General features: G+C 39.3%; 1 protein-coding gene and 2 non-coding genes across 4 annotated transcripts; all 3 read left to right on the plus strand.

Moving 5' to 3' along the window:
- The first annotated feature begins 575 nt into the window (after positions 1–575).
- KHDC4 (KH domain containing 4, pre-mRNA splicing factor) lies at positions 576–15,900 on the plus strand. Of its 2 annotated transcripts, none has more exons than XR_004313990.1 (14): positions 576–679; positions 1,192–1,408; positions 4,030–4,158; positions 4,514–4,593; positions 5,826–5,878; positions 6,130–6,293; positions 7,057–7,268; positions 7,835–7,895; positions 9,384–9,441; positions 9,684–9,937; positions 11,733–11,912; positions 12,841–12,925; positions 13,639–13,730; positions 14,648–14,691. XR_004313990.1 is itself a non-coding variant. In XM_032464097.1 (14 exons), the coding sequence occupies exons 1-14, from the start codon at positions 642–644 to the stop codon at positions 14,845–14,847; spliced, it is 1,851 nt and encodes a 616-aa protein (XP_032319988.1). In that variant the 5' UTR covers positions 576–641; the 3' UTR covers positions 14,848–15,900. The 2 variants fall into 2 exon arrangements, 1 of the variants encoding a protein (XP_032319988.1); XM_032464097.1 differs by having other exon boundaries at positions 12,813–12,925; positions 14,648–15,900.
- On the plus strand, positions 6,583–6,711 carry LOC116658855. Its single transcript, XR_004314146.1, has one exon.
- On the plus strand, positions 10,699–10,835 carry LOC116658853. Its single transcript, XR_004314144.1, has one exon. It is a non-coding gene; the product is annotated as a small nucleolar RNA SNORA42/SNORA80 family (small nucleolar RNA).
- Positions 15,901–16,130: the final 230 nt, after the last annotated feature.

Here is a 16,130-nt window from a genome sequence, read left to right on the forward strand (position 1 = left end):
CCAAGCTGAATATTTTATTTTCTTCACTTTTTCTTATTATACTACCCTATTGTATGTAATTGCCCTCGTGCTTACCCTGCCACATTGTATCAGAAAGGCAGGATCCGCTATTTCTACATTTTTAAAAAACAGGGATAGGCACACAGATACGGAAAAAGCCAGGGAAATTCCTCAAATGACCTTTGGCAAGAATCGTTTCCTTTTTACTAAACAGGTAACTGAAATGTAAAGTGGGCAAAAGTCGCGGAAAAGCGCTCTCCCAGGACAGAGGCTGGGACTCCACGCGAACGTAACTGAATTGGGGGAGAAACCTGTTAATTCCCTGACTCATGCGTATTGTCTTCAAGACTACAAACGTGCCCACAACAAAGATGGATTCTCTTTGCCCCAATTCCTTCCTATCATGAGATTTAGCAGCCATCTCTCTTAAGGGCAAGGCGCAAGCAGGAAGGTCACACCCTAGCTGTTTCATATAACGCCCGGCGCCTTGAAACCAGCGAGAGTCCAATCGGAATAGATGTTTTCACCGGAACCGCTTTGCTTCACGACCGGAAGAGGCTGTGCGTAAGGGCGTTGGGGGCGGAAGTGACGGGAAGGTGGTAGTGGGGTAGTTGGCGGGTGGTTGATCAGAGCCGGTCGCCATGTCCGCGGGGAGCGCGACACATCCTGGAGCCGGCGGGTAAAGCTTCGCGGGCGAGGGCATCGCCGCAAGCATGGGGCACAGGAGAGGCGGAGGGATCATAGGAAGCAGCGTGTGGGTGGAGGGGCGCTTAGGTAGGAAGTGTACATATTGGAGGGCCGGACTTTTGGGGAGAAGGATGGTGAGCGGGCCTGGGGACCCTGAAAAAGGCCAGCGGGGTTGAGAGAGAGGAGGAAAGCAGGGATCTGGGAAAGGACGAGACGGGAGCGGGGGCCGAAAATGAGGGCATATGGGACAGAGTGGAATCTTTTGATAGGGATGACGGAGTAGAAAGGAAGTAGATTCTGGAAAAGGGTTGAAATAAGTGAGAATTTGGGAAGATATTGCAGTAGTTGTCTATTTAAGGTGAGATGGTAATTTTAGCTCTAGTAGGAGATTCGAAGGTGCAAAAGGAACATGATAGAAGGAAAATGGGGTGCTAAGGCGCAGTAAGAGGAGAAAAATATAAATAAAAGTTTGGAGGCCTAATAATTTTCCTTTACTTCCCTTAGGCGCCGCAGCAAATGGGACCAACCAGCTCCAGCCCCCCTTCTCTTCCTCCCACCGTCGGCCCCAGGTGGGGAGGTTGCCGGTAGTGGGGGGAGCCCCGGGGGCTCTACAGCTGCTCCCTCTGGAGCCTTGGATGCTGCTGCTGCTGTAGCTGCCAAGATCAATGCCATGCTTATGGCCAAAGGAAAGCTGAAACCAACTCAGAATGCTACTGAGAAGGTATTTGAAGTTGAGGGGACTCTGCTAACTGCAATTTTAATAGACGTTATTTTGTAATTTTGTAATCTCACAGTCATTTGCGTTAATGAAGGAGAAAACGGGTCAGTAACGATGATATCTTGTCATTTGTTTTGGAGAGGCAGTTTGGTGGGGGGGAGCAATTTTGATTGTGCTGATTATATTTATTTATGGACCAAATAGCTTGTATTGTCTATGTTCACTTCGTTCAGCTTAAGTTCCATCTATTCAGTCATTTAAAGCAATGGTGTAATGTTTTTTTGATACAAGTGCATTTTCCCTTAAGTCAAAAGAGAAATTCAGATAAATCATGTGAGCTTTAGAATTGTTGTCTTTAATTAGAATCTGTAGATTCATGTTTCTAATGACTGCTTAACTAAAGTGCAGTTAAACACGAACTAAAGTAAATATATATGGGTGGTTTTGCTGTTTTAATAGACATTGAGGAAATTATTTGATCATTTTATAAAATTCCTATTATAATTATAATCTTACAACTGGGATGAATCTGAGCTTTGAAGCCTTTAATTTACCTTGCCACAGAATGCAAGAATTTTCCTATAGGATGAGTATAGTTTTGTTTGTATTGCTCTAATGCATGTTTTGCACTTAAAAAAAACCCTTAGAACAATTGTATGCAATGGATTGTCACCAGTTTACAGATAAGGGAAATGAGGCTTATGAAGGTAAAGTCCTAGATCTGTAAATGATAGGCACAGATGTCTGTCTGGCTCCAGAGTCACCTCGAACAATTGGGTGTTTAGCTTTTGCTCGAAAGCCTCTAGAGTTGGACAATTCATTGTGTTCCAGGGCAGCCCATTCAGTTGTAATTATCTTCTGAAAAAAATTCTCTTAGCTTAAATTAAATTTGCCTTCCTTAGTACCTGTGGAGAGATGAGTTCTGTGTTTGAAAATGCAGTGCCAGTGAGGTGATGGATATGTTAATTTGTGTGTTTGTTGTGATTATTTCACAATGTATGCACATATCAAAACATCAAGTTATACACCTTAAATGTATACAATTTTTATTTATCATTTATACCTCAATAAAGCTGGGGGGAGAAAAAGGAAAGAAAATGGAATTCGTCAGATCTTCCAGTTTATCAGTAGATGACGTCAACAACGTTTATCAGTAGAACCTGTCTGGATGCCTTAATGTTTGAGTTCTGCGGACTTGGTGAAAACTTTCAAGTGGATTAGAAGTTTGTTATTCATTGTACTTTCATGGTTCAAAAAGATTGTGTGAGTCAATTGTCTATTTCTAAGGTCTGTAAGGAAACACTAAAAGCACACTGACAAAGATGGATGTTTGAATGTTAAGATTCTTAATACTGATGTTAATCATTTAGATTCATTTTTTTCCTCTAAAAGGTGATCTCCAAAATGGTAATTTAACTCAGCAGGAGGCAGCATGGTGCATAAATACTGGATTTAGTATCAGATTTGAAACCCAGAATCCCTAGTTACTGGTTGTGTGGCTTTGACATCAGTTTCCTCATTTGTGGTGGGATTGGTAATAGATACCTGTGCATGTGTCTATTTAACTGAATATTTGAATAAAAAATAAATTTTAAGATTTAGTTCGTTGGTCACATTAGCTACATGTCAAGTGCTTAATGAACATGTGGGTAGTGGCACCCATATTGGACTACCAACTAGAGAACAGAAAGTTCTGTTTTATGACACTGATACATACTTTAAAGGTGGCACTTCAGTTAAAGGTGGTAAAGATGTAGTGAGATGAGATGTGCGAATTCATTCTGAAAGGGGCTAAATAAAGGATAAAAGATAACTGTTGAGTTTATTTAGTTTGCCTCCTCCACATTTTAAAAATGTATCTAACATGCAAAGAAATGATCTGTATTTTATCTTCCTTGAGCTGTCCGGGGCAGCTAAGGTTTGGGGAATGCCATCTTCAGATTCAAGTTTCTTCAGATAACACTCAAATCCGGCTATCTGGAGTTGCGCAGTTTAAATTGAGAGAAAACAGATCAGGTTTTAGGCTCTTACTAGGCTTTTCATTCATTCTCTTTGTTCTTCCTTAATAGAGAGTAATGGGATGTAAATTAGATACAATTTAAGGGTTTCTGAGGTCACTGTAAGGATGGAATTAGTTGAAGTTGACTTGCTGTGACTATAGAGTTAGCACAAAGGCAACTTCCCATTACACAAATGAGATGTGTGAGTTGTTGGACTCATGTGCATTGGACTCTACCCTGTATTTTACTACACGCTCAGCTAGTTAATTGAGCTGTAAAGCATCATAATTTGGCCCTTTAATTTTCCTTTTGGAGATTGAAGCTTCTAGTCCACAGAGTTTCTGTAATTACGTGGTGATAAAAATGCACACATGACCAAGGTTACAGAGAAATCTGATGATGGCTTTCAAGTCTTTGATTGTACTCACTGTCATTTTACTGAAATTTTTATTTGCTTGTTACTTCATTTATGAATAACCAAGGGATATTTCCAGGTGTGTATGCAGGCAGGTAAAGGGAGCAGTCAGGAGGTGGTGGCACATTGGAAGGGGTAGTTGTCAATTGGGCAATGAAAATGTATTATTTCATTGTATAAACTTTTTCACCTAACTTCTGTTTTTGTAGCTTCAGACCCCCGGCAAAGGCCTAACTAGCAATAAAAGCAAGGATGACCTGGTGGTAGCTGAAGTAGAGATCAATGATGTGCCTCTTACGTGTAGGAACTTGCTGACTCGAGGACAGACTCAAGACGAGGTGCGGAGATGTTGGGCCTCTTTGGGGAAGGCGGTGGGTGGATGTAGTTTAAGAAAAACAAGACCTTTAAACACAAACAGGAGTCAGATGTTTATTAGTGGTCTTGGGTCATAGTCTCCAAAGTCAGGATTGGGTTTAACTGCAGAAGAACTTTTTAGTGAAAGTGAAGAAACAGATATGGGTGAATTCTTTGGGTTAGTTTGAGTAAGAACCAGTGGAATCACAATTTCAGATAACAGAGAACTCATTCCTCCATTTTGGTGAAATGAATGAATGGGGAAAATCTGTCCTGCTGCTTGTTGTTGAAATCAATCAATTGCCACATCCTCTTTTTAATAGAATGTTTCCTTTTCAGATCAGCCGACTTAGTGGGGCTGCAGTGTCAACTCGGGGGAGGTTCATGACAACTGAGGAGAAGGCCAAAGTAGGACCAGGGTGTGTATGCATATCTTCTACTTTGGGGAAGGGTTGGACATATGACTCATGTTAGCTTCGTATTTTTTTCCATGTGTAAATGTTTGATTAGAAGCTTGAGATGCACCCACACACCTGCTTTATAGCAAAATTTGGGAAACCTCAAACAAATGTAAGAAGTGTCGGCAGCTACTTTCCTTCGTGTTTCATCTTTGCTCTTTGTTTTTTTTATTTCACAATTGATGCTTTGACTGGAGGAAATAAATTACACTAAAGTATAAAAGAAGATAATTGTTAACGTTTAATGTATATGTTACTGAACTTTTAATCTATGAAAATATTCACTAACAAATGGGCTCATACTTTATTGCAATCTCCTTTTTAGAAAAATCCTTTTGTCAAATTCCTTATCGCCTCTGTGATGATTATAGGTTGTAGGTTATCCACGTAAAGATTTTATCTCAGTTTAGTTTTAGTTTTTCCATTGTTAAGTTTTTGAGGGCAGGTATTCATGAAATGGCACATTTTTCACATTGGCTTGAACTAAATATAATTTGGAGGTAAAATTTGCTCCCCACCTCAAACTGAGACTATATTTTAACTTTATATATGTGCTGGTTGCTGTTTTGAACTTTTTTGTTTGTGGGGGAGGAATTAGGTTTATTTATTTTAATGGGAGTTCTGGGAATCAAACCCAGGACTTCAGGCATGCTAAGTATGTGCTCTGCCACTGAGCTATATCCTTTCCCCCTGTACTTTTTGGTTTTTTAACAGTTATTTTTTACCTACAGCTTTTTACTAACTGTTTGGTTATTGATCACTTTCTTCTCTATTATTATAGTCAAAATCTGAATCTAAGCCTCTTTATGTTTAGAATCTAAAGTGTTTTCTCAGTTGGGTAGGGGCCTTTATGGACATTTATCTATATGTCACCATCACTCTTATCCCGTTAGTTTGGATAGCCAAGAGCACATTTGCCCATAACCTATTAGCTGACAAAAAGGGAATTCTGTTCTCAAACATTGGGTCATCTCAGTTGAATGGATGCTAATCTTCATGAGCCCGTAAGAGCAGATCTGATCCCTGTATGGGCCTGTTAACTTTAAACAACCAGCAGTTTGCTCAGTCCCCAGCTGTAAAACCATGTTCTTAAAATTAATTAGCAACCACCATTTTTAACATTACAAATTTGATTCGGTGACCCATTAGGTGATGACCAGTTTGAGATCATCATTTTATATTTCTCTTTATAGGGATCGTCCGTTGTATCTTCACGTTCAGGGCCAGACACGGGAACTGGTGGACAGTAAGTAATGGTTTTGGCTCATATACTGCTTTTTGTGAAGGGCAAAGTACAGGCTGTGTATAAAAAGTTACCACATTATTCCTGATGGCTGTTCTGACTCTTCTTTTTGAATTTCTCATGAATGTGCTTGGGTAACCTATAAAATGGATTAAAACATGAATAATTGAGCATTGGCCTGTGTTTATCACTGGGTACTAGTCAGTTAGTTTATTTCTTCAGTATAGTATCTTACTATCTGTGTTTTTCCCTAGGAGCTGTAAACCGAATCAAGGAAATTATCACCAATGGAGTGGTCAAAGCTGCAACAGGGACAAGTCCAACTTTTAATGGTGCAACAGTCACTGTCTATCACCAGCCAGCCCCCATTGCGCAGCTGTCTCCAGCTGTTAGCCAGAAGCCTCCCTTCCAGTCAGGGGTATGTTTTAAGGAGAGCTCATTAACAGCTTTATCGTTTCTATAAAAATGATAAATGCGAAATACTACAGAAAGTTTGAAGAAAAAAAATAAAATCCTGAAATTCCAACCTGAAAGTTACTGCCATTGATATCCTATTAATGAACCATTCAGGTTTCCAAGGTACAGTGAAATCTGAACACGCATCTCTTTATATTGATATATTCTAGAAAGGGGAGTGATAAGTCAGAATACACACATTGTACATTTTGAAGTTAGTGGTTTGATTTAAATTTGTAAACTTGATGGCAACTGGAGGACTAAGAAGGCGGAGTCTGATGAAGCAAGACTCTGCTGATACAATCCTCCTAGAAAAAAGGGTTGGAGAGAGCAGCCCTTATTGGAGAACATCACAGGGCTGACTGTACTACCCAACATGCTACTCCAGCTTTACAAGAGATTGTCTTTGCTATTTCCTGTTAACTTACATGAGTTGGGGTAAGTCGGTGACCTTACTCAGTATTGACTCTTGGTTTTCACTTGTTAAATAGATTCCACTGAACAGCGTAGGATGCTAATGTTATAAGTATGTACATGGAATGTGTAGTTCCCATTTAAATTAAGTTACTTGAGAGGGTTCGTTTTTACGGACTCATGGTAGAAATTATAGGGGGTCTGGAAGTGACTGAAAATATCTGGAGGATTAAAGTATTTTGCATAATTTCCAAGATTAGGATTTAATTACATATTCTTTGTTTAATCTGAGGTATTCTGTTCTTCTGCAGATGCATTATGTGCAAGATAAATTATTTGTGGGTCTAGAACATGCTGTGCCCACTTTCAATGTCAAGGAGAAAGTGGAAGGTCCAGGCTGCTCCTATTTGCAGCACATTCAGATTGAAACAGGTGCCAAAGTCTTCCTACGAGGCAAAGGTTCAGGCTGCATTGAGCCAGCATCTGGCCGAGAAGCTTTTGAACCTATGTACATTTACATCAGGTATGGATGGATGGGTCTGAGGATGTTTGAGTAGTTGTTAACTGATCAGTCCAGGGGAATGATTCAGAAGGACTAAGAGAAAATGGGCTTAATAAATTGTGACAGGAGGAACTTAGGTAAATTTAGCACTAGTCATTCTGTAATTAGTTAATAAAAACTGAGCTAAGAGGCAGAATTTTTTGTTTTTAGTATTCAAATCCTTGGCTTTTATATGAGACTGTGATCTTAAAATGAGCTATAATGAATCTAAATTAACTTATTTAAGCCTTATGATAATACTAATACATTTTATAGTAATTTTGGTGACCTTTAAATATATTTTCTTTATATCCAGACGTACCATTACCCAGAGAAGGAGAGCAATAAAGTATTTGTGGTAATATTAGTACTATCTTAAAGAACTTTAACTGACTTTATTTTTGTGTTCCTACTTTGTGATTTTCAGAAGCTTAGATTTATGCTGCATTAAATATATTAAATTGATAAAACAGCATACAAAGTGGAAGCAGAATTCTGTTTCTCTTCTTTTTCTCCCCTTCAAATTCTTGGTTCTTGTTTCTTTGCAGTCACCCCAAACCAGAAGGCCTGGCTGCTGCCAAGAAGCTCTGTGAGAATCTCTTGCAAACAGTGAGTATGGTTATCTGATAGTCATTTAGAAGATCTGCTGCCATTTTGGACTGTGTCTTAGCTATTTTTCCACCTGTATTAGTTTTCTAGGGCTGCCATAGCAAATTACCACAAATTAAATGGCTTAAAACAACAGGCTTTTATTCTCTCACAGTTCAGGAAGCCAGAAGTCCAAAATCCAGGTGGGCAGGGTTGGTTCCTTCTGAAGGCTCTGAGGGAGAGTCCATCCCATCCCTCTGTACTAGTGGTTTACCTAGTAGTCATCTACTAGCGGATTACCTGCGGTCCTTGGCATTCTTTGTCTTGTGTCAGCATAACTCTGCCTCCATCTTCACGTAACCTTTTTACCTGTATCTCTGTGTCTGTCTTCTCTAAGGATAGCAGTCTTTGGATTTAGGGCCCATCCTATTCCAGTATGACTGCATCTTAATTATCTCCATCTGCAAAGACCTTGTTTCCAGACAAGGTCATATTCCGAGGTTCCGGACAGACATGAATTTGGAGGGGGACACTATTCAAACCACGACACCATTCTAGCAACTCACGTTCTGTGTAAGGATGTCAGGCTCCCCTAGCCAGGGTTGCAGTTTGCTTGTATTTCTTCTTCAGGAGCTATTTCAGTAAGGAATTTTGAAGTTTCTTATATATTAGTGTCATGAAAATCTCAATGTTGTCAGTTATTTAAATAATACTTTTAATCCTGGTCAAGTTGTTTATGATAGGCATTCCAAACATTTTTTTAATACTAGTTTTTGCTTAAGTAATGGTAGAGTCCTACTGGTTTAAAACCAGTTAGCAATGTCTTTGGGATAATTGCTTCTTTGACTACTCATTCTTTTATTCTATAATCAGACAACCAGAAGTTAAACCAAAGGGCTGTTTTTATAGCACATAAAAGAAATCAGGTTTAGGGGGTTGAATATGTTGAACCTTGTGCTATTTGGTATTTAAGAGTACCCTTTTGGGAAGAAGTCATTTTCTTTGCTTTTGTGAGATATCCTGATTTACCAACCCTTGTATCAATAACTTCCCTGACCATTCCCCCATCATTTCTTTGTTGCCATTTGAAGTGGGACTTAGTAAGATGTTTTTAATGAAGAGCTGGAGGGGGGACGTCCTAAACCTTTGTTAAAACCATGAACTATTTGAGGACAAGTTAATCAGTAAATAAAAGAATGACTTCTCTATAGTTACACCGGCAACTTAACTGCTTGATTTCTGTGGCTCTCTGATTTTGTACCCCAGAATTTGGTCTTTTTGGGGAGATTTAGGGTGCTCCTGATGTCCATGCTCTCGGTTCCCAAAACGTGGCTTGAAAATGTATAGGTGTGCCTTATTAATGTTTAGGTTAAACAAGTCTAAATTTGATTGAAACATCAGTGGAAATGTTTTGATTCCCAATTGCTTCGATCCTAGAATTGTATATCCTTATGCTTACTCAGTGAACTGGGCCTGTCCTGTATTGATTTGTTTTCCCTTCTCTTTCAGGTTCATGCTGAATACTCTAGATTTGTGAATCAGATTAATACTGCTGTACCTTTACCAGGTGTGTATGTCTTGAAGTGCTTAACTAAAAAATGTTTTACTAGTGATATTTATGTATAAAATGTGATGCTTGAGGCTAGATTAACTGTGCCAGGGCACTAATAATGTTCCCTTCAATGTAGGGTTATTTGGAAGGCCATTTATGCCTCAGTAGTTTTCTTCCCTAGAGATTAAGTTTAATATTCAGCTAAAATGTCTCATTCTGCTGCAGCTGATTAAACACTTTTTTTCTTCCCCCCTCAGGCTATACACAACCCTCTGCTATAAGTAGTGTCCCTCCTCAACCACCATATTATCCATCCAATGGCTATCAGTCTGGTTACCCTGTTGTTCCCCCTCCTCAGCAGCCAGTTCAACCTCCCTACGGAGTACCAAGCATAGTGCCACCAGCTGTTTCTTTGGCACCTGGAGTCTTGCCAGCATTACCTACTGGAGTCCCACCTGTGCCAACACAATACCCGATAACACAAGTGCAGCCTCCAGCTAGCACTGGACAGGTAGGATGCCAGGATGTGAAAGATGATGCCGTTGAATTAGGAAAAATTGGGGCGGAAAGGTGATGGTGTTACTCAGAAGTAATATGTAACGTGAGGTTTTTGGGTTGTAGTTTTGTTTTTTTTTTTTTTTCCTTTTGTCTTCTTCCTGTGTTCCCACCACCAGGCTACCTGAATACTTTGGAATAGTGTGTGCATGTGTGTATTCATCATGCAGTTTACAGTTAGTTTCACAAGTCTTGACACCAGATACTTCTTCAGAGCATAAGTTGGCGAGCTTTCTGTGAAGGGCCACGTGGTAAACACTTAGCCCTTGTGGGCTGTGCAGCCTCTGTCGTAACTGCTATTCTCTGCTGTGGCACAGAAACAGCCACAGACATTAGCAAATGAATGCGCATGGCTCTGTTCCAGCAAAACGTGGTTTACAAAAATAGCTGGCAGGCCAGAATCATAGTTAGCCACACCTTGGGCTATCACGTGCCTGACCCGGGCTTTGTAGTGTTAAAGTTCTCAAGGAGAGGCTGGCATACTCCATGCCTCTAAATGATGGGAACTGATTTACCAGTCTTAGAAGACATTATGCCATATAAATGTGTTCCTAGACCGAGAGATACATGAACTTTCCAAACTCAAGGATTATAAATGTTGGTATATATTTATCAAACTAGGTAAGAAACTAGAATTTTAGGGAAAGAGTAAGTAGCTAGCTCATCTAGGTAGATTATGTGCAATCCTTCTTGGAGGCACGGGAGAGACTAATGGGAGCATGGTAATGGATTTATGGCGGGTCCTTGTTTATGGGCCTCTCATAGTGTACCCATGCCAGAGAAAATTGCAGCCTCGAACCATTGCCCAGCCTCCTCACCTGTGGGCTGTGAGCACTGAAGGGGGTTGTACAGTATGAAACAAGAAAGGGTTTATGAAGTAAATTCTGTTGTGGCCCCTCATCATAGTTATTTTACCTTTTATATTTAGGCAGAGCTATAGTTCTGCAGGCTTGAGCTGCATTCTTTTGTAATCAGGAAGCAGTATAGCAGAGTGGTTAGGAGTTGGGGTTTAGAGGTAGACTGCCAGGGTTCATGATGCTTCCCCATTTTTGAGCTGTGTGATCTTGGGATGAAACTTAATCTGTCCAGGTGTTGGTGTTTCTTACATGTAAAATGGGCATAATGATAATATTTCAAAAAGTTACAAGGATTAAATAAGATGATCTAAGCAGTTGGGAAATATTAGCTGTCATTAGTAAGAGTTTTCCTTCTAGAAGTGCTTGTTTTCTCTAATGTATTCTTTTGATCATCCCTTATTCCTTTTTGGAACAACCTCTTAAAACATTAGACTGACTTGCTCTTGACATAACAACTTACCCATGGATTGGTAGATGAAGTTGTCTTTGCCACAAGCATTAGCAGCATTTATGATCCAGAATAACTAATCACATTCATTAAAGGGCTTTAAATAAGAGAATGTTCTTGCTTAAGAACTTCTGGACTAAGTAAGTGGCTGGAGTGTCTATTGTTGGTTAATGATCATGTTTGCTCCTGATGGCCAAAATGTGTAGCAGGTTTTTCCTGAGAGTTGAAAGCACTGTAGAGTTTGTCAGTTGCATGTTTCCCTACCATGAATGAGGGAAGACTAGGTGATACTGTTAGCAGATTATACCTGAAGTAAACTAAGGACCAAAAGGTGAAAGATTCCTATGACACATACTGATTATTAAAGTATATTGTAATCATTGTTTACTTATTTGTTAGTTGAGCATTCTCACACTTTTTTCCTCCTTGGTTTGTTTTGGTCCCAGAGTCCGATGAGTGGGCCTTTTATTCCTGCTGCTCCTGTCAAAACTGCCTTGCCTGCTGGCCCCCAGCCCCCGCCCCAGCCCCAGCCCCAGCCCCCACTCCCAAGTCAACCCCAGGCACAGAAGAGGCGATTCACTGAGGAGCTACCAGATGAACGAGAATCTGGACTTCTTGGATACCAGGTTAAATAAAATACCCTGTCTTACTTCCCTCATCGTATCCTACTATATTCTCCCTTTAAAGAAAGATAAATTGATATCTGTCTCCCAGTACTAGGGTTTCTGCTTTCTGGAATACATTTAGATCAGATTTTTATCCTTGGGGTTTAATTTAAAGCAAGAGTGATTCCCTTTGGGTGTGTTTTGTCTTTGAAAGCAGTGTGAGAAGAGATACAAAGCTCTCCACCTAGAGAGAGGTCACCTATGAGCCGCATCTGGAAGTTCTGTAGAATTCTGCACTTACTCTTTATACAGCAGATTTTTGAAAGTCTGATAGCTTTTAGTGAGGTGTATAGGGAAGAACTATCATTCTACCAATATGTGGTTTGTATTTAAAACCTTGGCTTCCAATTTACTGTTTTTTTCCCTCCTAAAAAAGAGGGTAATATCATTCTCCAATCCCTGCACCCCTAAAAGAAAGACAGCCAGAAATGCAGTGACTCTGTGCATGTACATAACTATAAATAGTTATTTCACATGAGGTTTCTAAGATTATTAAAATATGCGTTTTGGTGCAATTTTGTTTTATCAGGAGAATCACCTTTACTTTTTGCCAGAATCCTTGAAGCATTCTCTGAAACAAACTTTGGAGCATTTTTGTAGTTTATAAACTAGGTTTATACAAACCAATTAAGTCGTGGATAGTTGGAAACAGATAGGCATAGCATAATGAATCACAGCATCCCTAACCAAGTGCTCCAGAGAAAAATAATCTCTACTCTGACAATAGTTATATTCCAGATCCCAAAAAGCCAAGTAGTGCAATTTATCAGAAAGATGAGGCACTTGACAGTTACATTAAGGAGCTAAAGTCAATACAGCAGTTGTAGATTTGCTAATGCCACTGTATTTTTCTGCTCATAGCATGGACCCATTCATATGACTAATTTAGGTACAGGCTTCTCCAGTCAGAATGAGATTGAAGGTGCAGGATCGAAGCCGGCAAGTTCCTCAGGCAAAGAGCGAGAGAGGGACAGGTAAGTTAGTTGGAACCTAATTGTGTGGATATATTCATGTCTTTTTTTTTTTTATTATTGCACCATTAGTGTGAATAGTGATCGTTGCTGTGGGCTTCTGTTTTCTAAAACTGAAATGAAATCATTTGGCCCAAACAAGCTCTTGTTTGTTGTAATTGATGTAGTAATGGAAAATAGAATGATGTGCCTTACACAGTCTTAGAAGCAGTTATATTCAGCCTTGAATAATTTAGTACTTGATTATTCAGGTATCTTTCTTCAACTTTCATTGTCTGCATCTTGGCCATTTTCCAAAGGAAAGACAATAAAAGAAGTGTTAGACAGTCAAGCCACTTTTGCGGCTTAGAATCAAAAACTGTCATGGATGGAGGTACTTGAATGGGAGTCCAGCCTGCCATCCAGTGCTTGAATTCTCCTTTCCTATATTAGCCTTCATAAGATGGAGCTGACTTTTCACAACAGTTTGTTCTATCTTCATCTGTTAAGCCTATTTTGTTCATACTTACCTATTTATTCATTCTGTTATGTCCTTATAATCTTACAACTTGGTAAGTTTGACACGTAGTGGGTCAGGTGGAAAGGGTTGAAATTAATGGTTAAAGTGAACTTGAAAGATTATCTGCAGACTGTATTGTTACTCCACTTTTTATCTACTGAAGATGTTGAAACTGGTTGAATTTGTTTGAAAGAGTATTTAATTTTTCTTTTAACAGGCAGTTGATGCCTCCACCAGCCTTTCCAGTGACTGGAATAAAAACAGAGTCTGATGAAAGGAATGGGTCTGGGACTTTAACAGGGAGCCATGGTGAGTAAGGTGTAGCTGGGGGAACAAGGGAGTGGCTAAGACTGATCTTAAACTATTAGTTTTCTAACCTGATGTTCATTCAGGTGTGACTCATTCAGGTGTTAACTCCAACCTCTGTAATCTACTGGCTAATGAGAATACTTTTTTTTTTTATTTATAAGGACAGCATATAGTTACACAGCCTTTTGTTTTCAACCGACATGTGTCTAGAAAAGAGTCAGTCGACTTATATTTTATACGTAGCATCAGTGACAATAAAACCCTAGGAAAAACTAATGAGTGGTAGGTCCTTTCAAAATTTTGTTGCTTTTGTTTTCTAAGTACCTGGAGGTAATCTAATACAGACCTAAGGATTGATTTTTCTTTCTGTTAGGAGCTGAGCCGCATTTCCCCTCATAGCTCTCTTGGTTGGGAATGGTTAGCCAATGGCTGTTTTAAAAAATGTTGCTTCTTAGTGTCCCAGAACTCTAAATCCTGGAGAGGTCCAGAAATGGGATCATTTTTGTTCTTTGCCTGTAGTCATAATAAAAATGAACAGAAGAAAATATATTTTTTCTCTTCTTAACTTCTTTTCTTTTAACTCTTTAAAAGGTGAAATATTAGCCTCCAGAGACTCACTTGCTAACTTTCCTTTTTTTTCTTTTTTCTTTTTTTTTTTTTTTTTTTTTGTGTGTTTCTTTTTTCTTTCTCTGTTTTCTTACATGGTTCTGGTGGATTCACATTTGCTGATGCTGGTGCTGTTTTTCGTGTGATCGTCAACGTTTTTGGGTGACCACTGACCCTGTGACCTCAAAATGGTGTCCAACTAACCACTTATAATTAACATCTTTTTTTTAATTAACGAATTTATGGTATTATCTTTTTTTTTTTTTCTTTTTGGTGGGGAATGGGGTTGGGGTTGTTTTTCTCTATTCTAGATTATCCAGTCAAGAAGATGAAAACTACGGAGAAGGGATTTGGCTTGGTGGCTTATGCTGCAGATTCATCTGACGAAGAGGAGGAACACGGAGGTCATAAAAATGCAAGTAGTTTTCCACAGGGCTGGAGTTTGGGATATCAGTACCCTTCATCACAACCACGAGCTAAACAACAGATGCCATTCTGGATGGCTCCATAGGCAACAGTGGAACAGAATTTTGAGCCTCAGTGACTCTTTAGCAATAATGCATGCATTTGATTTAACAAGACTTTGGGACCTGTGCTGGGAACCATCTGGGACCTTTGCAGAAGGCAGAGATGAGTGTCCCCTTTCTTAAAGGGGTTCCATTCTTTTTAAAACATCCTTATTTCTGCAGTGGCATAGCATCTGTTAAAATTTACTTAGAATCACAAATTTGTCTCAGAAGCTTTTTAACAGTTGGTGAAATGTGCTTGTTCAACAGGGTCATTCCAATATACACTTGACCTGGTCCAGCCGTTTCCAAATGAATGTCCCCTATTCTGACGTGAAGCAAGTTTTATTTGTATTTTACTACTGTTTGGTCAATTTTGATAATAACTGGTTACAAACAAGGCCTTACTACTTATTAGTGGGGAAATGATTTTAAGACCATCCTCTCCTTTCAGTACTTAAATCTAAGAACCTCCTCATCACTACTTCATCTTTGGATTCTTTGTTTTGGGAAATGCAGTTTTACTAATTTGAAACTGTTGGAGATAGCTGGATCCTGGGAAGTTGAAGGGTTTTTTTCACTGGGATGATCTAAAGCTGGCACCTTCGGGCACTCTTGTCTCAGATAGCCATTGCTGTTTTTATTGCCTGTCTAAGCTCCTTGTCTTCAACTGGGTCAGAGAAAACTACTTGATCAAAAGCTGGTCAGGGTTCACAGAAGTGAAACACAGTGGTCTGTCTCTCTCAGAACTGGTTGCAGCGAAAATAGAGAGATTTGACTGCTTGCAGTAGAATGGTGGACTTAGTGACTGAAATTGCAACTTGTCCTTTTTCTTGGCATTACAGGTTTTGCCAAAAGAACTTTTTTGTATCAGATATTGATGTGTGAAAGTGAAGGAGCTAGTCTGCTGAACCAGGAGTAGTTTGAGATACTGAACTGTCATTTTTGCACATTTGAATACTTTGCAGGCTGGCTTTGTATAAACGTATCCTCTGGTTTCCTATATGTTGTAAATATTTAGACCATAATTTCATTATAAATAAATGTATAAATATTCTGCTTGTGGTTTCTCTTTTCTTTCTTCCACAACCCATCCATACACTAAAATTCATGAACCTTTTTACTCATAGTGATAACCCCATCAGAAAACTACATACGTGGACCCAAAAGTTTGCATATGGTTCCAAGAGTTTTATGACTTTCCAAAGTAAACCCTTAAAAGTCCAAATGAAAATGTAAAGGATTTTTATGTCGGATATTTTCCATTTTCATATTCTAGCCCTCCTTT

The sequence above is a fragment of the Camelus ferus genome, chromosome 21 (assembly GCF_009834535.1).
Source record: "Camelus ferus isolate YT-003-E chromosome 21, BCGSAC_Cfer_1.0, whole genome shotgun sequence".
NCBI classification, from domain to species: domain Eukaryota; kingdom Metazoa; phylum Chordata; class Mammalia; order Artiodactyla; family Camelidae; genus Camelus; species Camelus ferus.

Coding starts and splice junctions, on each gene's coding strand:
- KHDC4 (XM_032464097.1), top strand. CDS start 642: ATGTCCGCGGGGAGCGCGACACATCCTGGAGCCGGCGG. Junction 680..1,191: donor ACACATCCTGGAGCCGGCGG/GTAAAGCTTCGC, acceptor TACTTCCCTTAG/GCGCCGCAGCAAATGGGACC. Junction 7,269..7,834: donor CCTATGTACATTTACATCAG/GTATGGATGGAT, acceptor GTTTCTTTGCAG/TCACCCCAAACCAGAAGGCC.